The sequence below is a fragment of the Panthera onca genome, chromosome C1 (genome assembly GCF_046562875.1).
Source record: "Panthera onca isolate mPanOnc1 chromosome C1, mPanOnc1 haplotype 2, whole genome shotgun sequence".
Lineage (NCBI taxonomy): Eukaryota > Metazoa > Chordata > Mammalia > Carnivora > Felidae > Panthera > Panthera onca.
Genome location: NC_138346.1, coordinates 102,579,098 through 102,602,223, shown reverse-complemented (window position 1 = coordinate 102,602,223; position 23,126 = coordinate 102,579,098). Strand labels below are relative to the sequence as shown.

Genomic DNA, 23,126 nt, shown 5'->3' with positions numbered 1-23,126 from the left:
CGTGTTGGGGCTTTTGGGCTTTTCAAAGAGTCATTCAAAGAGTTGGTGGGGTGGTCTTTTGGAGTCCTCGGGCCAGGGGCGTGAAAGACCTTCCAGAAGCAAGATTGATTTCATTCTGAAGAAGGTAAGTCAGGAGGGCTTTTGGAAAGTCCTTCGTTCCAGGGCCTCACGGGACTGAGCTGCCCCTGGACTCGGTGGTTGGAAGCCGGGCCCTGCTTGCTGGCAGGGGGGTGGATTAGGTGACCCACCAAGGACCCTGCGGGCACCGGGGTTCCGGGATACTTCGAGGCGGTGAGGCGTTGCGGTGCGCCCGTGGTTGCGCGGTGCGCGCGTGGGCGTTGGTGTGCGGTGGGTGGGAGGCGCGTGCGGGCCACCGCGGGTGGGTGTGTCTGAGGCGCGGGGGCCGGGCAGCGCCCGCTGCGCCCACTTGTGGCTCCCGGGCGCCGCAGGAGAGACCGCGCCTTTGCCGCCTCTGCCGAGGACGCCGCGGGATAGGAGGAGGACCGAGGGCTGATGACATGAGGGCGCCGTCTCCCGAGTGATGGCAGCGCGCGCTGCCTCGCCGCCTCCGCCGCTCAGCCCCGGACTCCTTACGTCAGGGTAGCTGGGTCCCCCCTCCGCGCGGGAGCCAGCGAGCAGCGGGAGAGCAGAGCAGAGCGCGCCACGGAGCCGGGGCGCCCTCATTGCGCGCCGCACCCCGCCTAGCCCCGCCGAGCCCCGCCGAGCCGGGCACCAGGCAGCGCCGCCGAGCCCGCGCGGGACGCCGCATCCGCACCCGTCGCTCCCCAGCCGCCGCCGGCCGGACCCGTGGGGCGCCGGGCTCAGCCTGGGCGCCCCCCGCCATGCGCGCCGGGGTCCGCGGCTTCCCCGAGCAGCCCCAGCGCGGTGGGCACCGGCACCGGGGCCGAGGCGCCTCTCGCTAGAAGTGGTCGGGCGCCCGGAGCAGGGGGTCGCCACGTCGGGGACGCGGCCCGGACTCGCGGAGTCGGCCCCTGAGCGCGGGGAGCGGGGCCGCCCGCGCCGCCCCACCATTACCTCCCCGGGCGGCAAGGAGGAGCTGGTGGCGGTCGCCTCCCGGCTGTGGCAGCGGCGGCGGCGCGCCTGCCTGGCGGCCGTCGGCGTGCTCCTGGCCATGGCTCTGGGGCTGCTCATCGCCGTGCCGTTGCTGCTGCAGGCGGCGCCCCCCGGCGCGGCGCACTACGAGATGATGGGCACCTGCCGCATGATCTGCGACCCGTACAGCGCCGCACCCGGCGCGGGGCCCGCGGGAGCCAAGGCGCCGCCGCCCGGACCCAGCACTGCCGCCCTGGAAGTCATGCAAGACCTGAGCGCCAACCCCCCTCCCCCTTTCATCCAGGGACCCAAGGGCGACCCGGGGCGACCCGGCAAGCCCGGGCCGCGGGGGCCCCCTGGAGAGCCGGGCCCTCCGGGACCCAGGGGTCCCCCAGGGGAGAAGGGCGACTCGGGGCGGCCCGGGCTGCCCGGGCTGCAGCTGACGGCAGGCACGGCAGGCGGTGTCGGGGTGGTCGGTGGCGGAACCGGGGGCGGTGGCGACTCTGAAGGCGAGGTGACCGGCGCGCTGAGCGCCGCCTTCAGCGGTCCCAAGATCGCTTTCTACGTGGGTCTCAAGAGCCCCCACGAAGGCTACGAGGTGCTCAAGTTTGACGACGTGGTCACCAATCTCGGCAATCACTATGACCCCACTACCGGCAAGTTCAGCTGCCAGGTGCGCGGCATCTACTTCTTCACCTACCACATCCTCATGCGCGGCGGCGACGGCACCAGCATGTGGGCGGACCTCTGCAAGAACGGGCAGGTCAGTAACCCTTCACCGCCTGCCGGCCCCCGCAAACCCCCGCAGACTCTCGTCCCCACCCCGCGCTCCAAACCTCCTGGGAAACCAGACTCCGTTCTCCCCACTCGCGAACGCCCAAGCGAGCCCCGGGGAGGGAGCGCGCCTCAGCCTCCCGCTTCCCAACGCGCCCTGGTCGCGTTTGTCCGAGGGTGGCGCGGGAGGCTGTGCCCGGAGCGCCCAGAGACCCCGCCACCCCAAGTGCGCTTTCCAGCTGCTCGCGTAACCGCTGGCAGTCCGGCGGGCTCCTCGGACTCCTTTAGCCCTCCCTTTTTCCTTTAGCTCTCCCTTGGCGCCCCCGTCGCCCTTTGCCCTACAGCCTTCTTTCTTCTTGGCCCTTGTCCCCTGGTTCTGCCCCTTCCCCGCTGGGTCAGGGTTTATGAAGCCCCCTCTCTTCCTCCTTCCTGAACTTGACTTGCCGGCTGCCGAGAGAGGAGGGGACCGGAAAGGAGTTGGCCAAGTTGGGGAGAGAGAGAGAGAGAGAGAGAAGCCTGGGTGGGAGTGTGAACCCTGGAGCCTGGGGCAGAGGCCGGCGGGGTTGAGGGGCGCCGTGTGGGGGTTGGGTAAGACCCAGACAGAGGTGCCCTGGCCCACCTGTTCTGGCGGCTCGCCCCCAGGTCCGGGCCAGCGCCATCGCTCAGGACGCCGACCAGAACTACGACTACGCCAGTAACAGCGTGGTGCTGCACCTCGATTCAGGGGACGAGGTGTACGTGAAGCTGGACGGCGGCAAGGCGCACGGAGGCAATAACAACAAATACAGCACGTTCTCCGGCTTTCTTCTGTACCCGGATTAGGAGCGCAGGCAGCGCGAGGTGGAGTGGCTTCGGGCAGCCCTGGGCCCGTGGCGGAGAGCTGTTCCCTGGCTGGAGAGGACCACTCTCGCTTCATAACTCTTCCTGATATCTATGGAAAAGACACATCCCTGCTGTCCTCCCTGCCCCCCTCCAGACCTCAGTGTGTCTGCAACTCACCAAGCTCGCTCAGCTCTGGGCTGTCCTCCCGGTCCCTGTCCCCAACCTGGGGAGGGAGAAGGGGATGCCCTAGTGGCGAGGTGAGCGGGAACCTGAATCCCCGGAGGTGGAGGCAGCTCAGTGCAGACTTTGCAAACCTGATTGGACTGGACAGGCCCGGCGGGAGGCCTGCCCTTCCAGCCCTCCTCCCTCTCCGAGTGCCCTGAGACGGAGGGCTCGAGCCCTGGCCATCGAGGTAGGCCAAAGTGAGCAGGAGCTCCCTGGGGCATCCTTCTTCGTGACCCCAAAATACCTGTGCAAATTTCCCTGTCCATCAGCCAAAACCACCCGCAGCAGAATCCCAGCAAACGGAAAATTCACCTCTCCACCGCACTCCCGGGTCAGACCCACCTTGATGCATTAAATTATGTTTTTAGACCATGGGCTCTGACTCTTTCTCTGCGCGGCCCCAGGACCCGGCCTCCAGACATCCACCTTGACATTAGGACCTTAACTGGGCCCTGCATAGCCTCATCTGTGTCCTGCTTGCCAGCTGCTGCCTTGGCCCTGCCACCTTCGGTGGGTGAAAAGATGTGGCGAGTAGGGCAGCAGCTTCCCTCCTTTTGGAGATGTCCTCCCCTGGACGGCAGCCTTTAACTGGAAGAGCCCAGAGAAGGGGGGTGGGTAGTTAGAGGCTGTAGGAGAGGATAGCCTTGTGGGAGGAGGTCAAGGGGCAAGCGTTTCTGGAGGAGGAAGGGGAAGAGAAGGCACCTCTTTGAGGGGGAGCCAGGAACGAGGCACTTGTCAGCAGGTGATCTTTGAGATGTTTGCCCCAAAAGGAAGCACAGAAGTCCCCCCGGCAGAAATACACCCACTCAGGTGCATACTATACTCAGCACAAGTCCATTTACTCACACGCCGGCTAGGTCCACATCTCTCAAAAGAGCTGGTAAACAGAGGCAGTTCTGTGGACCATCAGTTCCCTGAACTGACGCAGAACCGTGTGGTGAGACAGACACGATCGATCGGGGAGGAACACCCTTTTTCTGGGGGGCTTCCCTTCCGTTTGCACGGTGGGGTGAGACACCTGTTCTGAACCCGAATGCATTTGTTTGGTCTCCCCTCTCTACTTCCTGGAACTATTCTGTACTCACGAGTTTAGGAAAACACCCCACATGGTTTTGATTTTTTTTTTTCCTTTTTCCGTTTTTGTTTTGTTTTTAAGGCCCTGAGTTCCACTAAACAGTCAGTTGTCTACAAAATAACCAGCTAGCAACCTGTCAGGTCTTACTGAGCGTATCGGGATCAGCGGTTTGAAGGGAAATGTGAGTGTGTGTGCAGAGGCGACCCCACAGTGCGTGCCCCCGGGGCAAAACTGGAAATACGTGCGCGTGCACACACGCCCCTCATGTGGATATGATGTGTTTGTCATCGCTGATCCAGGTGACACACGCACACACACGCGTAGTCACAGGTCCACGTCAATGTGGTATGTGACGGTGTCTCATGGCTCCCAAATCACATTGTGCTTGACTTTAGTTCTTGGAGAGAGCTGAAAGCTGTGAGTCCCATCTGGAAGACAATGACACCCCTGCCTTGAGTCCCGTCACTTTCACTATTCCTCTTTAGGCTCTTGTTTTATTTGAACAATGTTTTATTGGCATTCTCTTGAATATTAGTGATGATTGCATCTGCTTTGAGGCCAGGGATAAAGTACTCGAAGAGAGCTGGGGAAAACAAATACACACACACACACACACACACACACACACCACCATCTCCCTAGTTCCAGACCCAGAAGGAACCCCAGTTCCTCACCCCACCCTGCTCTACCCCCCACCCCCCCACCCCCAATTGTGGAGCCCAAACCCAGCTGAGCCAGGAACAGGGGAGGGCAGAGTCGGGGCCCATGTGCAGTTGCATCCGTATCAATTTCTGATATTTTGTCGATGGTATCATCCAGAAATGCGATTAAAACCAAATGTCTGAGACCCAAATGAAGTCTAATTGCTATGGATCTGCAATCCCCCGTGGGCCCTTAATCCTTTTTGACTTATTCCTCCCCTTCTTCCGATGAAATGGAGCTTAGGCACAAAGCCCTCGGTTTAAATTTCAAAAATTAAAATTGACATGCAGCGGTGGCTTTCCTGGGAGCAGGAGGAATTTCTAAGGAGGTGCCCGAGCCCAGCTTTATCCTCCGCATTAAGAAGCAATTTGTACTTCTAACAAAACCCCCACCACTCCCCTTTGGTAGAAGGGCAGTAGAAACGCCTTGCCCGGGTCTGGCTGTTCACAATACTTAGACGAATTTGAATCTGAGATTCATCTGTATTCCCCAGCGCAGCTGGGTTTCTTGCAATTCTAATGCCCAGGCAGCTGGGAGGTGCTGCTGAAGGTGTCAGCTGCTAAGAGGATGACAGATCGATGAGGTGGCAGACTGGAGGCAGGAGCTCACCAGCTCAGGACAACCTCTTTCTGTGTCTGCACATCCTCCAAGTCCCGGGCAGGTCCCTCAGGACTCATTGAAGTCCATGATGCTATAATCTCTGGAGGACGCCCCGAGAAGGAGGCAGGGAGGGATGGGGACACCAGGCCTGTCACCACTGCCGCCTTTGCGTGCCATCAGTCGTGGGGTGCACCTGGAATATGCCAGAAACCATTTGCCCCAGACACCTACCCTTCTCGTCCTTGGGATTATGATACTGGCATCTACCAGGAAGTAGGAAAGTTTTTGTCCTGTCCCTTTGGGAGGTGGGGAGATGAGGGCTCCCAGAGTTCCAGTCGCTTGCCCAAGTTCACAAAGCTGAAAGGCTGCACCAGGACTTGACCTCCAGGCTGAGCCTCTGCCTGATGGCACAGACCAAGCACATCTACCACCCAGAGTTCACAGGCCTTTGGGAAGAGATCGCATGCGTGAGATGCCCTTCCTACCCTTTCTAACATCCCCCGATGTAGGGAGTCTCAGCACCCCCTCAAAGGGTCAGACCAGAGGAGCCAGCCCTGCTCCTTTGGCCCAGGCTCCCCGCAGAGAGCACTCCAGACAGAGGCTCCCACTCCTGAGGATGGCATGGACATTCTGTCCTTGGGGTCAGTGTTGATGGTCCAGGAGGACGCTTAGGTTCCATACTCCAAATGCTCTATTTGGATCTACGTGTCTCCATCAGCAACCTCCCCCCGCCCTTCTCCTTAGGGTCTATTGATCACCTTCTCGTATAACAGCTTTCCCTTCTCCCTTTTGTTGTTGTTGGTGGTGGCCGGGGGTGGGGGGGGTGCATCTTGCAGGTGCAGAGGACTGTGCTGCAGTGACCGTGGCTGTCCCTGGTTGGCAAGAGGCCCCTTTCTTGATTCCCAGTTTACATCTATGTGACTAATTATTTCAGGACTGTCCGAAGTGCGGGAGATAAGCACCTGGCCCTGGAAATTTGGAGAGAAGTTACGCTGTCTGCTACACTTTCCTCCTATCTATGTGAGCAGCTGGTCTTCTTGGGCGCCCAAGACAAAGCATCCAGTTCCCCCTCTGCACGGAGATGTAACGACGCCGTGGAGGGCCATGTTATGGAGACCAGCTGCCCCAAACTTCACTGATCATGAGTCCTATTGGACAAACATTTTTTTGAGCACTCACACCCAATCTATGTATTTGACTTGTGAATAATTTATGTGTATTACTGTCAATCCATACTTAAAAAAGAAGTCTATCTTTGTGTATTCATATTCATCAACGGATCTACCCATTGAAGTCAGTAACTTTCTTTCAGTGGGCTAACCAAGTTGGAGAAAGGTCTCCTCTCACTGGAACGAAAAGAAACAAGGGTTAATCCATATGTTTTCTTCGATTCGCTGTTTTTTCCAGAACCTTAGGCAAGAGAATATGTTCTTTTATGTGTCACGGGTAAGGCTGTGCACCTTAATTCCCTGCGTGCACAGCTTCAATCCATATTTGAAGTATTAGTAATGCTTGATTTTTCTTTTTAGATTAAAAGTAAATAAAATTCGAGTTTCCATAGTTCCTTTTTATACCTGATTTTGAAGCTCTGATGTTGGCATGGGAGCAAACTCATGGAATCAGGATGGGCCAGGGGTTGCGGGGTCTCTCTCAGGGCCCCTCTGACTGTCGGGGAGAATGAACTTGGCAGGTGGAAATGAAGAATTTCAGAGGAAGGTTTTGGTCTCCTGTTATTGCCATGTTCTGATTCCCTTCAATGAAGGAGAACGCTCCCCAGAGGAGCATGAATCATAGCAGCGATTGCAGTAAATAATACGAGCAGTCGTTTTTAAAAACAAATTTTACCATAATAATGTCAGAAATACTCATAAGAAAATGGAATAGTACAATGAGCTCTCGTGTGCCTTTCACTGAGCTTTGACAATCACCAAATCACGGCCAATCCAGGCAGAACTACAGTTTTTATTTATTAAGACCTTATGATGTGCCAGGAATTGGTGCTAGGGCACAACTGTTTCCTCAAAATGTCTCTGGGAAGTAAATGTTGTTACCAGCCCCACTTTACAGATGGGGAACTCAGGCTCAGAGAGGTTTTTGAGACTTGCCCAAGGTGAAGGCCAGGACTGCTGCTGAGATCCGTTTGACCCCAGACCCCAGATTTTTGGGGGGATATGGGCGGGGCAGGGGGGGTGAGATCTTAAAGACCAACCATACTCAGGGTGCATTGATACAAACAAGCCTCCCCATCAAACACTCTGAAGGTAAAGCTGCATCAGAGCCTTTCTGTGGAGGCTGCCTATGTGTCTGCTCTCCCCTGATACGGCAATCAGCTAGTTTCCAGAACTTTTCATTCTCCTCCTTCTTGCTGTTCCATACACCACTCATGCTATTCCCTCTGGGTTGGCTTCTACCCCTCCAGGGCTCAACTGGCAGGTCTTCCACTGGCCCCCAGCCTCCCCCTGTGCCCGAGGGTCTCCTCTTTGCCCCTTCCCTGAGGGTCCACAAAACCGTGACCTTCGCTGCCACAGTGCTGCCCATACCACGGTTTGGTTGTCTGTCTTCCCCACGGACTGCAGGCTTCACTATGGTAGACCTAATCTCTGTCTGGGTCACCACTGAACCTCCCCTCTTCGCCCAGTACTTAGAGTTGTGCTTGGTACACAGTAGATGCCCAATAAAAATTTATGTGATCAATGGATAGATGGATGCATGCATGCACGGGGGAATCCTGGAGGATGCTGAGAGGGTTGATTTTGGAAAAGACTTCCACTCAGGTGTCTGACTTCCTAGTGGGATCAAGGGGATTTTCCCAGCAAGGTGAATACTGCTGTTGTCCCCACCTGCGTCCACTCAGCGGCCCTGAGTTTGTAAGGTTTGGATGAATGGGGAGGACTGTATACAAAGAAGCACTGACTGCAACGTTCAAAGCCATGGTTACAGCTCTAGAAATCAGCAGAACCTTCTAGTTGTCATGAATTTATGACCACTGACACACTGTGGCTTCTGGGCTGATTTAAGTTCCCTCCCCAGAGCCTCCGGGAGGTCTGTCAAATGTCTGGGACTGTTTGGGCAGTAGCCTTACTTCTAGTGGGGTCCCTCCATTGGTGCTTTTTCTGTCAGGATTCTTTTTTTTTTTTTTTACATTTATTTATTTATTTGAGAGAGAGAGAGAGAGAGAGAGAGTAAGTATGAGCTGGGGGGAGGAGGCAGAGAGAGAGGGAGACACAGAATCCGAAGCAGGCTCCAGGCTCTGAGCTGTCAGCACAGAGCCGGACACGGGGCTCGAACCCACAAACCGCGAGATCATGACCTGAGTCGAAGTCAGACACTCAACAGACTGAGCCACCCACCACTGTCAGGATTCTTCTATTTTCTTCACATGAGAAACACTAGTTTGAAAAATTGTTGACACAAGAGGCATTGGCGAAGAATGTAAACGGTATAGAGAAATATAAGACGGAAATTAAGAACTCGCCCTCTCCTGTATTATACAGCCTCCTTCGCCAGAGGTAATTCCTGCTGACGGCTCGGTTCGTATTCTTCCGGACTTCGCAAACGCACCTATGTGTGGTTTTGCTCATGAAGAATATAAAACTCTCTGAACACTGTTCTGCACCTGCTCTCTCCCTTACCGATCACTCCCGAGCAACTCTCAGGGGCACATCGTGCCTCATTTCTCTTTTGTCCAAGGTATGCCTCATGGTCCCACAGACAATGCACTCAACTCGTGGAAACAAATCCTCCAAACATTCCTTTCCTGGCAGAGGAACAGCCTCTGCTCACAGAGTTGCTCATCCACTTTGATACAGGGTTCTACCCTCGCGTGGGAAAATCCCACCTTCTTTTCTTTTTTTTTTAAATTTTTTTTTTAACTTTTTTTTTTTTTTTTTTTGAGACAGAGAGAGACAGAGCATGAACGGGGGAGGGTCAGAGAGAGAGGGAGACACAGAATCTGAAACAGGCTCCAGGCTCTGAGCGGTCAGCACAGAGCCTGACGCGGGGCTCGAACCCACGGACAGTGAGATCGTGACCTGAGCCGAAGTCGGACGCCCAACCGACTGAGCCACCCAGGCGCCCCCCACCTTATTTTCAAAGCAATGTAACCGGTGCCTTTATCCAGTCTGTAGATTATTCAAGCGCTTCCCCTCCTGTTCTTACCGTCTGCCTCCTGGTGTATCATCCCCATCCAGCAGCCCCTCCCTTGGGACTGGGTGAATGGAGGAAAGAGATAAACTCCAGCCAGCCCTGGTTGGCTCCTGCTGGCCCAAGGACAAGGGAGGGAACTCGTGACCGTGTGCGATGGGTGACAGGGGCGGGAGGAGACTGAGAAGATGCCGGACACCTCAAGCTCGGGGATTCCTGGGCTCCAGTTAGGACGGTCCTTGTCTGCTGCCTGTGTTCCTTCCAACACTGGAACCTTGTTAAAGATGCAGCATATCCGAGGACGGGAGAAGGTTCGTGGAGGCAGGGTGACTGGAGTCTGGGGCCCTGATGGTGCCGGAGGATTTCCTAGACAGAATACTGCTCTTGGTTGTGACTCTTGGGCAGCTGATCGGCAGAGCTGTGCTTTTTAATGGTGTGTGTCTGCTTGCCCCTGTGGGTCTTTGTGGGAATTAGTTAAGAGGTCTCTTCTTCCAGGTAGATGCAGAGTTTCACAGTTTTTTGAGGGCGGTCTGCGAAACAGACAGGACCTGGGCTCCCGTTTGGCTACTCAGCTGTGTCCCCAGTTCCCCAGGCCTGAGGTCTGGAGAATGGCCTTCTCCTCTGCTGGGTGCTGCTGCCTCTCCCTTAGTCCCTGTACCGGGGGCTGGGGGACGAAGGCGGGATGGGTGGGGCATTCTCCTCTGATGCCTGGTGACTCCAGGCCAGCTGAAGAGACTGACCCTGGCAGAGGGATGCCAGGCCACACTGGGCATCTGACGTGTGCTCTGGAACCAGACAGAGCAGTGGGCAGCAACTGCGAGCACGAAAATAGCTCAACCCTTTAAAAGCAACCAGGTCATGGATGCAGAGTGGAAAGAAACACAATGTGGTTTTAACCATTTTTTTTTTTTTTATTGAGCTGAACCCTTTATCTGTGTTATCTTGCCTAACCTAGACAAGGAAGAAAGTGAGGCTCAGCAAGTTAAATAGCTCAAAAGTTCTCACAACAACTCTGGAGAGGGTCGAGGCACAGAGAGGGCCGGGGATTTGCCCAAGATCACACAGCAGGGTAGTGCCCCAAATGTGAAGCTTAGGTCTTAGGCTCTGCAATTTATAATCCAAAGCCCTGTCTTTCGTGCGGGCCCACTGATAATCTGAGGCTTGTCATACAACCTCTCTGAGCTATGGTTTCCTCTTCCACAAAATGCTGTCTATTTTATAAGGCTAATGGGGGAATGAACGAGTCAATGGATGTGTAATGGGAAGTCATAATCTGCATTCAAACACTTGTTTTGAAAAAGTCACTTTCCGCCTATGCCACCTGCCACTTTCCTAAGCTACTGATACCCAGTGGAGCTCCACAGGAGTCTGTAAACTTGGACTCAAACTCACCGTCACCATAAGCTGGCTCTGCTATACTTCGGCCGATGTTTAACTGGCTACGCCTCACTTTCCCCATCTGTAAAATGAGCCCAGTCTTCCCACCACATGGATGGCTGGGAGTATTTAATGAGATGTCAGGACGTAGGAGGAGGCACAGAGTAAGTGCTTGAGCCCTGGGGATGGTAGGTGTCATTAAGGGCTGCTCCCTTCTGTCCTGAGCTGACACAAGTCAGGAAGCATCGAACCCAGGCTGCTCCAAGGCTGCTTGGAAGGAGAAGAGGCAGGATGTCAGTGTCAACAGCCAGTATCTATGAGCATGTCAGTGGCTTAGGGGTCACCAACGGCATCTCCCAAGCATGGCTGCGATCCCCCCAGGAAGCCTGTGAGGTAAACGCAGTCGCACCCATTTCACAGATGAGGAGACGAGAGGCCATTTTCAACCGTTGTCATATCAAAGCCGGAATTCAAGCCAGTGCCTCTCGCTCTGTTTATGTCTCGGCCTCCCAGAGAGGGTGAGGCACGTGGTAGGCAGTGCCTGGCCTGGTCCCCACACGCTGGTTGTGTCTGCAACGATCCTGTGCAGATCCTGGTGGGGCTCCCTTGTTGACTCCCAGGCTAATAAGCCCCTGCATAACTGGGCCTGGAGCCATGACTAAATCTCAGGGCTCTGCTGCATGAATATGCAAACTCCCATTGACGGCCTAGCTCTATCACAGCCTGATTTCAAATTGACAAGCACAGCCCAGTGGCTCAGGGTCTCTTGCCATGCATAGTAAGAACACCCACTAATCCCCGCTAAAGCTCCCAGGGCTGGGTGGGGGGAGGTTCATCACAGCCCATTGGAGAGGGTATATTGAGGGCACGCAGCCCAGGCCTTGGCCTCCTTTGAGGCCTGCCCTGCCCCCACGAGATCAATACGGACCTTACGAGTCTTTGGAAGGCTGGTTTCTTCTTCCTTTCCCTAGCTCCTGGAGGCTCACCCCAGAGACCCAGACCCTGCTCGAGGGCAGAGAGTCTGATGGGGGAGGTCAGCTGGCCTCCAGACTTTGCAAACCAGCTTTGCCACAGGTTCTATTCAAAAATTTGCTCAGTGGGTATCCACCGTGCACCCAGCACTGTGGCAGGGGACCTGGCTGCTACCGTCTTTCCATCTGGCGGGTGGCAGGAATAATAATTATCGAGAAGAGCGATAGCATTCCCTCCATTATCTGGTACCTTCTGGAAGGTGCGAGTGACTAGCGTGACCTCGTTTAGAGCTCTACGGCCCTGCAAGGTGGGTGTTATTCTTTTCATCTCACAGCCGAGGGGACTAAGACTAGAGAAGTTAATTAACTGACCTATACTACAGACCCACGGCTAAGAAGTCATGGAACCCGAGTTCGAGCCCAGATCTCTGTGGCAACAAAGCCCCTCCTCTGCCCCACAGAGATGCTGGGGTGTGTGGGGAGACCATGCTCAGAGGGGAAAGGGTCCTAAGATGGCAGGTCTAGGCATAGGGGATCTCTATCTGGAAGTGAGAGGACCTGTGAAGGACTTAAGTGATTAGGAGGGCTTCCTGGAGGGGGTGACCTCTGATTCCGGCTCTGCCATTGAAATTATAGCCATCATCCTTGTGAGGTTACAATGGGGTTGAGCGGAAAAGACTCACGTACTGAAGATTTGCCGGTTATGTACTCCTTCTCCAAGGATGTATTGATTTATCTACATTGAGCTCTGTCCCGGGCCCTGAGGTATAAAACGTCCTGAAACTCAACTCAGTCCTGCAGAGGCTCTCAGTGAAGGAGAGGAACCAGACCAGGGCCCAGGGCAGGGAACCTGTCACCCAGAGCAGGGAGGAGGCAGCACAGAGGAGGGAGTGACTGGGCCCAGGGGAGGGCCAGGACAGGAGAAGCAGAGGCATGCAGGCTTCCATCATTTGCAGGGCCACATGGAGGTGGGGACTGGCATGAGCCGGAGGTCCCTCTTTCTGGAGGGGAGGGAGCAGCATGGGCAAGGGCATGGGTGTGGGGCTCGCCTCCGGGAGGGGTCTCATGGAGCCTTTCGGTCCCTGGATGCGTGTGTGCGAGTGAGTGTGAGTGTGTTTGTGCATGTGTGCATATAGAATGTGTATATGTTGAGGCAGATGTGGTTTAAGTGATGGGTGTTGGGGGCGAATGTGCTGGAGGTTTATTGTGGCCAGGACGCTTCTGTGTGGGATGGGGCGTCTGTGTATGTGGGTGCTTGTGTATATCGGGGGGGGGGGTGTGGACAACAGCATCAATTGCAGTAGTGCTCTATGTGGCTCAGAACACCTCTTTTGTTGGGCCCTTCTTACGCCACAACGGAAAGAACTTTATGCCATTGGTTCAGTCCCCTCGTCGCCAACACGCATAGTAGACTTGCGGCTGCCTCTCTTTGAAATGTGTTTGGAGTTCGTATCTGGGGTGGGCTGGAGGGTGGGGTGGGGTTCAGGCCTGAGGACTGCATGATGGAGTGAGGGACTGGGAGAAGCGGTATCTCAGGATGGGGGCTGGAGTTGCCTAAGGGACCTGAAATCGCGACGCCCTGGAAACACGGGTGCGGAGACCTGGATGTGGCCCAGCAGCAGCTTCGCACTTTTATTTCACTGGATACTTTCTCAGGTGCGCTGGAAGCTGTTTTCTCTCTCATTTGTAGTGACACTCCGGCCTGGTGAGATTACAGAAGGCTTCCTCCCATTTTATTTCTGTAATGACCCTGGGCACTGGGTGGATCAGCTATTACTTTTCCATTTATCAGTAAAAGATAAGGTACAGTAATGAAGATAGGTTAAGGTGAATGAAGTGATTGGTCCAATGCCACACAGCTGGTAAATAGTCAGCCCAGTCAGTCCTATCAGATCCTAAGGCTTTTGTTGGCTCAAAGTGAGAGGTCTGGATGCGGTAATCCTGAGGGGAGAGGGAGTAAAAGAGATTCCCACCCCTATTCCAGGCCGTTTAGAGCAGATCATTTTCATGCATGTACCCCAACCTTCCCATAACCTCTTGGATATAACTACTAGATCATTCATCCACCATTCATCCATCCATCCACCTCATCATCCACCTATCTATTTACCTATCTATGAAACCAACCATCCATCCATCCATCCATCCATCCATCACCTATATCTATCTATCTATCTATCTATCTATCTATCTATCTATCTATCTATCCATCCATCCATCCACCTCGTCATCCATCTATTTACCTGTCTATTAAGCCATCCATCCATCCATCCATCCATCCATCCATCACATCTATCTATCTATCTATCTATCTATCTATCTATCTATCTATCCAGCCATCCACTCACTCATCCACCCATTCACCCATCCATCCACCCATCCATCATCATTCATCCATCATCATCCACCCACCCAGTCATCTATCCATCCATCATTCATGCATTCAATGCATGGTTGTGTTCCAGGCCCTGTGTGGGTGCTGGGAGGTGAGATGATCTCTATCCAATGGAACTCCCAGTCAAGTTGCAGAGATTCCAGAAGCCTCCATCCACTCCTTTCTCACTTTCTCTAAACAGCTTCTTACCAAGACAGATGGGAGAGAGCCCAGCTCTCCCATCAGTGACCCAGCCCAGCAGGGAAGCACGATAGCCTCTGATGGGTCTACTCCCAAAGCAACTGGCATCAAAGAACAAGCAGTTCCCGAGCAGTGAGGCCAAAATCGTAAGGCAAGATCAGCCTCCTATGAATATGTGAGGGAGCTGAGGATCTGTCTCCTCTCCTGAGGCACGACCCAAGGTGCTTCCCACCACTTCTGCAGGATAGTGGGAGTCTGGGGCATGGCATGCCTCCTGCCTTGAGTTTGGTTGTGTCATGTGCCACGTGAGCCCTCACCTGGCTCCTGGCTGCAGGCTGTTACCCTTTGCTTAGTTGGCCACCTTTGCTGAGGGGTGCTTGCATGCACACCCCCATTTCTGGAGGGGCCTGTCGCAAGTCTCACATTGTGGTCACCACTGTGTTGGGAGGTCTGGCTGCTGAAGGAGAAACTGAGGACTGTGTCTTACTCTACTTCTGCTGTTAAGAGGACGGGGAGAGCTTCTTGTGGAAATGAAGAAGCACACCCATCACCTGGCCTGGTGCACACGAGGCCGGCAGACAGGAGGAGACACTTTCACAGCTGAGCTTCAGGACGGAGGAGCGTGAGAGCATGTTTCTAACACGTGTGTTTTGGGCAGCTGGCTAAGGTCCCTGTCTGCTGCCAGCTGCCTCCTTTATATCACTGGAATAATGGGGCTGCCAGGTTAGGGACCCTGTGGCCCCAGCCCTTAAACAACAAATAACTGTCTTTACTGCCATTGCTTCGTAACTATTTACTGGCAGTTGCTGGGGCCGGGGGCCCACCCAGCATTTTCTAATTCATTCTCCCTTATTCCCCTTCCAGGAGACGGGGCAAAGGAAGTCCAAGCCCGATCAAATGGCGGCCAATCACTCTTGGATCCTCGCTTGGTAAACCTGCCACGTCTTCTGGCATTTATAGGGTGACCTCAAGTCCCAAAGCTGGTGGGGCTGGAGGATCACGATCCAGCCCCACTGCCTCATGGCGCACCTCTCCCCTTCCGTTGCAGCCAGATGCTGTTCCCCACATGAGGGCTCCTTCTTGCCTCCGTGCAGGCCCAGGACTAGGGTGAGGCACCCATGTAAGGGGGGGGGAGGTGCCGAAAAACCTCAACAATCAAGGTAAATAATGGTTTTAACATACTATTTAAAACCTCAGAATCAATGCAATCCACGATCCACAATACCAACATGTTCAATAAAAGTGCCCTCCGTTCAGGACACTGAGCATATCTTTTCTCCTTCAGGGTGGATTCCTGATTCTCATTTTATCCCAGCTGAGCACCAGGTTGTGGAAGGGGAGGGAGAGCAGAGGGAAACTGGAGCCCTGAGACTTCAGGAATGGGATGATCGACTGCATTAATCTTGATAAGAGTAACCCTCTTGTTTCTAACCATCCGTTGTTTATTGAGCACTTCCTCAGTGCCCGGTACCATGCTTAGACTTTATATTGGTGATGTCATATATATATATATATATATATATTTTTTTTTTTTTTCTTTTTTCTTTTTTCCCCTGCAGAGAAAGGCGTGATGACGCTCATTTCATCGATTTAGGATCCGAGGAACAGAAAGGGTGAGCAGCTTACCCAGAGTGACACAGCCGGGTGGGGGTGAGGCTGAAGCTGGAACCCAGCTGTGACTCCAAGGCCTCCCCTAAGACATCAGAGGACTGACTGTCTCTGGATGCTTCCGTCTCTACTTTTCTCCCGTCCCAACAATGACGATGACTGTGCCAATATGTACAACTTACTGGGCTCTTGGTACGCGCCAGGTACTCCTCTTTTTATTATGTATCTGTTTTTTAACGTTTATTTATTTTTGAGAGAGAGACAGAGAGACAGAGCACGAGCGGGGGAGGGGCAGAGAGAGAGGGAGACACAGACTCCGAAGCACGTTCCAGGCTCTGAGCTGTCAGCACACAGCCCGATGCGGGGCTTGAACCCACGAACTGCGAGATCATGACCTGAGCCGAAGTCGGTTGCTTAATCCACTGAGCCTCCCAGGAGCCCCACCAGGTACTGTTTAAGTACTTTGCATGTGTGACTTCATTGACGTTTCTCAGCCACCCAGTAATGACGTAGGAATCATCCCCATTTTATGTATGAGAAAACTGAGGCACAGAAAGGCTAAGTAACTTGCCCAGAGTTGCAGAGATAGTAAGTGACAGAGCCACCACAGGCTGGTATCAGAGTCCCAGCTTGCATCTTCCAGGCCAATCCCCCCAGCCCTGGCCGATGCCCTGAACCTTCCAGAGCCCTTGGGCCCCAGGCCCTGCGTCTCCCACCCACCCTCCCACATGCCTCACAGGGTGGCCCCTTCACCCTCCCTCCTGGCGGAAACCTGCCAGGGGGACAATGAAGGCATTCAAGAGCCGTTTATTTATTTATTTCTCAATAAAGAAACTTCATGAATAGATGGATATTTATTCACCTAATTCACTTTTGCAAATGCAGTGTCCTTCAAAGGATGATTTGTTTGCTGAGCAGGGCTGAGGCGGGGAGGTTAAAAATAGCTCCCGGCAGTACCGTATTTCTCAGTAAATCAGTGTTGATAATTTAATAATAAAATTAGGCTTACATCAGGTACCAGATAACGCTCCTCTGACATGCAAATCGAATTCAGCCTCCTACCCAACGTGGGTCATTTGTGAGGCTACAAATTCACCCGCCTCCGTGTTTGGGGCACTAAATTTAGAGCCTTTCTTACCTGGGTCAATACTGGTGCCTCTAAAATGCCTGTCTCACTAATGTGGTCATTTGTAATATTCACTAAGTTCAGAATGTAGATGACTGGGCTTCCTCTCACTTCGGAGCTGCCGCATAGAGCAGGGTGGACAAGACGACCCAGCGCACACCTGTACCATTTCGAGGAATCACTCTAAATCGCTTCCGGTTTCAGGGCAGAGGGGCTGTGGCCCCTAGGTGCACCCCCCCAGGTGCATTTCATGTCCTCTCAATAAGAGTTTCGTGACCATCTTGGACAGTGTGCCAAGTCCTGTGATCGGTGGCGGGCAGCAGGGGTGCCCTGGATGCGGTCTCCACGGAGCTTATGTATGGTCTGGTGCAGGGACAGGACAGACAAGACACGTCAAAGGGCATCGTGGTGTAAGGATAATCAGGGAAGCGTGTACAAGCTCTAGAGGAGCACAGCAGAAGGAAGGGCCGACATCTGTGAAGGAAAGAGCTTGCTCCATGGACATATCCCAGGAAGCTTACCTTCAAAAGAGACACCTCTATGGGGTTTTGCAGGATGAATAGGAGCTCTCCAGGCATTTGGGTAAGAGTTGGTGGCACAGGAGAAGACATTCCAGGCAAGGCAAATGACATATACTATCTAGAGAAATTAAAACTGGTTCTTTGTAGCCAGAGACCAGCAAGAGGGGGGCTGGAAAGTTCAGTGAGGGCCAGTGGCCTGTGGGACGTGAGAGAGAGCTGAGCTGTTTGTTTGAGGGCTTGGGGAGCCAGGGAAGGGTTGGAATCAGGGGAGACATGGGGTCAGGCGTCCGTGTTGAAAGATCTTTCAGGACACAGTGTGGAGGGAGGGCAGATGGAGGAGAGCAAGGTGGCTCCCATTTCCCCTAAGGACTGGGCGCCCCGTTTTCTACAGGGCAAGTGGGGTCTGCGAATGGTGCAGGGCACAGAGGCTGAGGAACAAAGAGGAGGTAGAGAACACCGAGGACAAGGATGGATGAGGAAGAGCTGTCCCAGGAAGAGCTGAGGGGGTGGGGAGAGGTCGGCCTAGGCCCTCGGTGTCCAGCAAGCCCCTCTATTTGCACGACAGGTGCCGCATGCAAACCATCCCCATATGGGCCGTGACGAGTGATCGGACTACAGCCCTCTGAGATCGGCAGGGCAGACACCGTGATTCCCATTTTACAGCTGAGGAAACGGAGGCTCAAACGGAGGCTCCTTCCTTCCTTCATTCCTTCCTTCCTTCTTTCCTTCCTTCCTTCCTTCTTTCCTTCCTTCCTTCCTTTATTCCTTCCTTCCTTCTTTTCTTCCTTCCTTCCTTCCTTCCTTCTTTCCTTCCTTTCTTCCTTCCTTCCTTTATTCCTTCTTTCCTTCCTTCCTTCTTTCCTTCCTTCCTTCCTTCCTTCCTACCTTCCTTCCTTCCTTCCATATTTCTTCCTTCCTTCCTTCCTTCCTTCCATCTTCCTTCCTTCCTTCCTTCCTTCCTTCCTTCCTTCCTTCCTTTATTCCTTCCTTCCTTCCTTCCTTCCTTCCATATTTCTTCCTTCCTTCCTTCCTTCCTTCCATCTTCCTTCCTTCCTTCCTTCCTTCCTTCCTTCCTTTATTCCTTCCTTCCTTCCTTCCTTCCTTCCATATTTCTTCCTTCCTTCCTTCCTTCCTTCCTTCCTTCCTTCCTTCCTTCATGCATTCATTCATGGTGTTATCTCTGCTCTCTGGAGCTGTCCCTCTGTGGCCTTCTGTCCTCATTCACTGTTCCTGGGCACGCTGGCCTCCCTGACGTCTTGTAGCTGACCAAGCCCTCTCCCGCTCATGGCCTTCGCCTTGCTGCCCCTCTGGAATACATTCCTCCCCTCTCCCCCCGACTCCCCACCCCAGGTATTATCGTAGCTCTTTCCCTTACTTTGTTCAGGTGTCCACTGAAATGTCACCTCCTCAGAGAAGCCTTCCCTGACCTCCCCACCTATCCCCTCTCTGGCTGTAGTTTTCTTCATAGCACTTATCCCTACACTGCCGCTTCTTCACTTAAGGTCTGTCTCCCTTACTAGAAAGTAAGTTCTAGAAGGGCAGGCACTTGGCTTCTGTATTTTATTTCCTGTCTTACTGCAAAGAGGCGCTTGTTCATGCCTGTTGTGAGCATGCATGTTGAGTGCCCCCTGGGTGCAGGGCCCTGTCCCAGGATCCAAGATGAGCTCTCTCCCCAGGAGCTAGTTTCCAGTGTGCTGGGGACACGGGCTTGTAGGCTCACACCCTGTATCAGTGTGACAAAGGCTGTATCAATGTACCTGGGAGCTCTGCCCATGGGTCACGTACAGTCTGGGGTCAGTGCAACAGTAGTTGAGAATGAAGGAAAGGAAGTGTGTGAACTGGGGCTACGGCGGGCAGGCTGCCTTGCACATACTTACATGTATTTTGTTTTACGATCCGTATTTTATTTTACGATCTCCCAAACTGTGAATCATGACCTGAGCCGAAACCAAGAGTCGGACGCTTAATCGACTGAGCCGCCCCGGCGCCCCGCTCAGATGGGTTTTCGAATGAACACAAGGCATAAACAAACGGAGAGAGGACACTGAGGTTGCACCTCACGTGGTCCAGAAGACCGTCCTTCATTACAAACGCTTTAGAGTGTTTGGTCACGTCCACAGCTCTTGGTCTCAGTTTACAGAGCAACAAATGGGCAGAAACTTCCAAAGGGAGTGGTTTTGCCTGGCTCCTGAAGCCCGGCACATCCATCATCCTTTCCAGGGGAATTCAGTCTGGTATTCCCATCCCTGCCTCTTCCCTTTCCAGCCTCCCTCCCCCCACCCCCAAAGCCTCCGGGGCTTGGGGCTTGAGGCCCCCTTCCGGCCCCCTTTGTCCCCAGGTGGAGGGACAAAGGGGCCGGCTCAGGAGCAGGCAGATCTGCAGTCCTGAGAGCTGGCTCCAGCAAATGCAGTTAGATGACAAGTACATTTTATTCTATAATAAAAGGGCTTTTAAGAAAAATACAGAGTGCTTAGGGGAAAGTTAAGGGGTGGGGGGGGGGAGAAAGGAAGGCAATGGAATTGTTCACACTCCATCAATGCCTAAGAAAAACCAGTTTCAATGACGCACTCTTCCAGGTATTAGGAGGGGGATAAGGTGGGGGCTGGGCATGGGATGCCAGCTTCTCCTCTGTGCACTCTTGCTCCCCCCGGGGCTAGAAACCTCTGTTCTCAGCCTCCTGCCCAGCTCCACTCAGCAGCTTGGCCGCCACCTCGGTTCCAACAAGTGTGAAGCAAACTTCCAAATGCCCCCACCCAGAGCTGATAGCTACTTGGTAGATACCCAGTAGAGCCATATTGGTGGGTTAAGATATTTACATTTTTACTTAGGTACTTAAATACGTAGATACTTTCATATTGGTTAATGGATAACCCTGAGCCAACCCACCTGCCCTGGCCTCTTCCCCGGGACCCCAAAACCTCCCCACGCTGTAGCAACTGGAGAGTTAACCCCTGGCACAGTTGGGTCCAGCTCCAAGTCTCTTCTGGCTGGTCAGTGTCAGTGCCCACAGCCCTCTAAGTCAGCCGAATATCCCCCCTATGGCCAGTCCTTAAAACCCCAAGCTACTCTTCTTCCTCCCCAGCGTGTGGGAACAGCATGCCTTTGACCCAGGTGACCAAGGAACCATCTGGGGGAGCATGCCATGGACATATCCTACTCCTACACACGAGGCTGATCTCAGGTCCTGTATCAGCTCCGGGACTCCATGTGGGCTGGCACTATTCCTGCCTGTTCACTGCTGAATCCCCTGCGGTTGGAGGCCGACACTCAAGTCGTACCTGGTAACTGGCAGTGCTCTGGCTGGCTAAGTAATGCACCAAAGACATCCACATCCTAATCTCTGGAGATCCAGAGCCTGTGAAGTTTACTTTAGAAAGGGACTTTGCCGATGTGATTAAGTTAAGGACCATGAGATGGGGAGATGATCCTGGACATTGGGTGGGCCCAATGTAGTGACAAGTGTCCTTAAAAGATGGGAGCAGAGGGAGACTTGAACTTGGCAGAGGAGAAGGCCATGTGATGATGGAGGCAGAGACTGGAGGGTCGCAGCTGCAAGCCCAGGAATGCATGGGGCCCCCAGAAGCTGGGAGAGCCGAGGAAACCAGCCTGGGCAACATCTTTTTTTTTTTTTTTTTTTTTATGTTTATTTATTTTTGAGAGAGAAAAAGAGACACAGAGCGAGCAGGGGAGGGACGCAGAATCTGAAGCAGGCTCCAGGCTCTGAGTCATCAGCACAGAGCCTGATGCGGGGCTCGAGCTCATGAACTGTGAGATCATGACCAGAGCCGAAGTCGGACGCTTACCGACGGAGCCACCCAGACACCCCCCAACATCTTGATTTAGGCACCACTATTCCCCAACTTGTGTCAGACTCAGTTCAGACATCTGGCCTCCCAAACTGCAGGAGAATGAGTATCTATTGTTTGAAGCCCCTGGTTGTGTGGCAAGTTCCGACAGCAGCCGTAGGAAACGAGCGCACACACCCAACTCATCTTGACCGTCTGGTAGGTCATGACACTAAGAAAACAGCTCAGGGCCGTGGCCCTGACCTCCTGGAAGTGTGAAACCAATCACAGTACTCCCAGCCCCTCACTGCCCGGTAAACTTCACCAAGGGGTTCCCATTACCTGGGTAGCCTGGGGTCTTTAGCCAGCAGACAGGTCCTTCCCTGACCCTGTTAGCCCCAGATCCCCACACACCCCACATACCAGTCAAGCCAAACCACCGCCATTTTCATTTGCCTGAGTTTCATTTGCCACAAAGTCTTACTTCTCAGCGCCTTGTCCCCATTGGGTCACCATGGCCTGGAAAGCCCCACCCTCTTCATTCAGTCACCTTTCACTTGTCCCACAAGCCAGCCTGGGAATCCCTCTCCCAGGAAGCCTCCCCCGGAGCCCCAAGGCTGGGTTCCATCCTTGCTCTCACAGCCCCTGGTATGGCCTGGGACCCCAGTGTTGACTGCACTGCCAGACCCAGTCTGTGGCTCCCGCTCCCCAGGATGGGGAGTTCTGATGTCGGGGAAGCATGAGGCCACGACTCCACCCACATCTCTGGCCACTTTGGGCTCTCATCCAGCTGGCCACAGCTGGGACTCGTGACTCACATTCTGTGAAGCACAGCTCAGTGGCAGAGCAAGTGTGGACGCCCGAGGTCTGCTGACCCTGCTGGGGAACCCACCGTGGGGAAGGGAGAGGCTCCCCAGTTCTGCTCCCCAACCCTACAGGTGTTTACAAATTAGATAGAACACCTTCTCCTCTCGCCGTTTTCTTCCCTAAGCCCACAAGGGCTTTTTATTTTTGGTGAGTATTAGACATTCCGTAGATAATATATATAAGCAAACAAGGGCCAAGGATGTTCCTTTTATTGTTTCTTTACTAGAAAACAGCTTTTGTTATTTTTTTCTGGCTCGTGAAAGTCCCATGGGTTCACAGGAGAAAATTCGGACCCTCTGGAGTTATGTTGCTTCGGGGAAAGTAAGGGAGGCCAGCACCACTTAATTCTTCCTCTCGGCAAACCAGCTCCCGCCCCCACCTCTGGGCCCCCCCTCTCCCCTCCCCCCAGGGCCCAGCCACTACAGCTAGCACAGCCACCTCCCATGTCCTCAGTTCTGCGGTCCTTGCAGACTTCCACACACCTCTCTCTTTCTCTCCATCCACACCGACATTGCCGCCTGCCTGGCCCCCAGTCTTCTCTCACTCAGACATCTATCGTGCCTCCCATGTTCTTTTCCTTCTAGTTTCTACCCCCTCACATCTGTGGCTCACTGTACAAAGAGACCCTCTGACGCTCCCCTGTCCATCCCCGCTCGGCCCCATGAAGGCACATCCTTGGGCCCATCTGGACACCAGCTCAGTCCTCACCATCTCCAACCATACTGGGTTTCCCTGGTCTCTGAGAGGGGCCCTCATGGGCTCTGCTGCTTCTGAACTATAGTTCCCTGACATGGCTTTTGGTTAGAAACAATATTCACCCTACTTCTGGCCACGGCGCTAGAGGGAGGCTGGTCCATGACTGGGAGGCAGGGAAGAAACGGGGTTAAGGGGCTACAGAAGCA

General features: G+C 54.0%; 1 protein-coding gene across 1 annotated transcript; it reads left to right on the top strand.

The window, feature by feature from the left end:
- The first annotated feature begins 428 nt into the window (after positions 1–428).
- On the top strand, positions 429–3,237 carry C1QL2 (complement C1q like 2). The gene is made up of 2 exons (XM_060625240.3): positions 429–1,816; positions 2,470–3,237. Exons 1-2 carry the CDS (start codon positions 1,133–1,135, stop codon positions 2,647–2,649), a joined length of 864 nt encoding a protein of 287 aa, XP_060481223.3. The 5' UTR covers positions 429–1,132; the 3' UTR covers positions 2,650–3,237.
- Positions 3,238–23,126: the final 19,889 nt, after the last annotated feature.

What these genes read in the sequence shown, in the direction of transcription:
- C1QL2 (XM_060625240.3), top strand. Translation starts at nt 1,133, where the DNA reads ATGGCTCTGGGGCTGCTCATCGCCGTGCCGTTGCTGCTGCAGGCGGCG. An exon ending in ACCTCTGCAAGAACGGGCAG is followed by an intron (nt 1,817 to 2,469) that starts GTCAGTAACCCT and finishes GCTCGCCCCCAG; the next exon opens with GTCCGGGCCAGCGCCATCGC.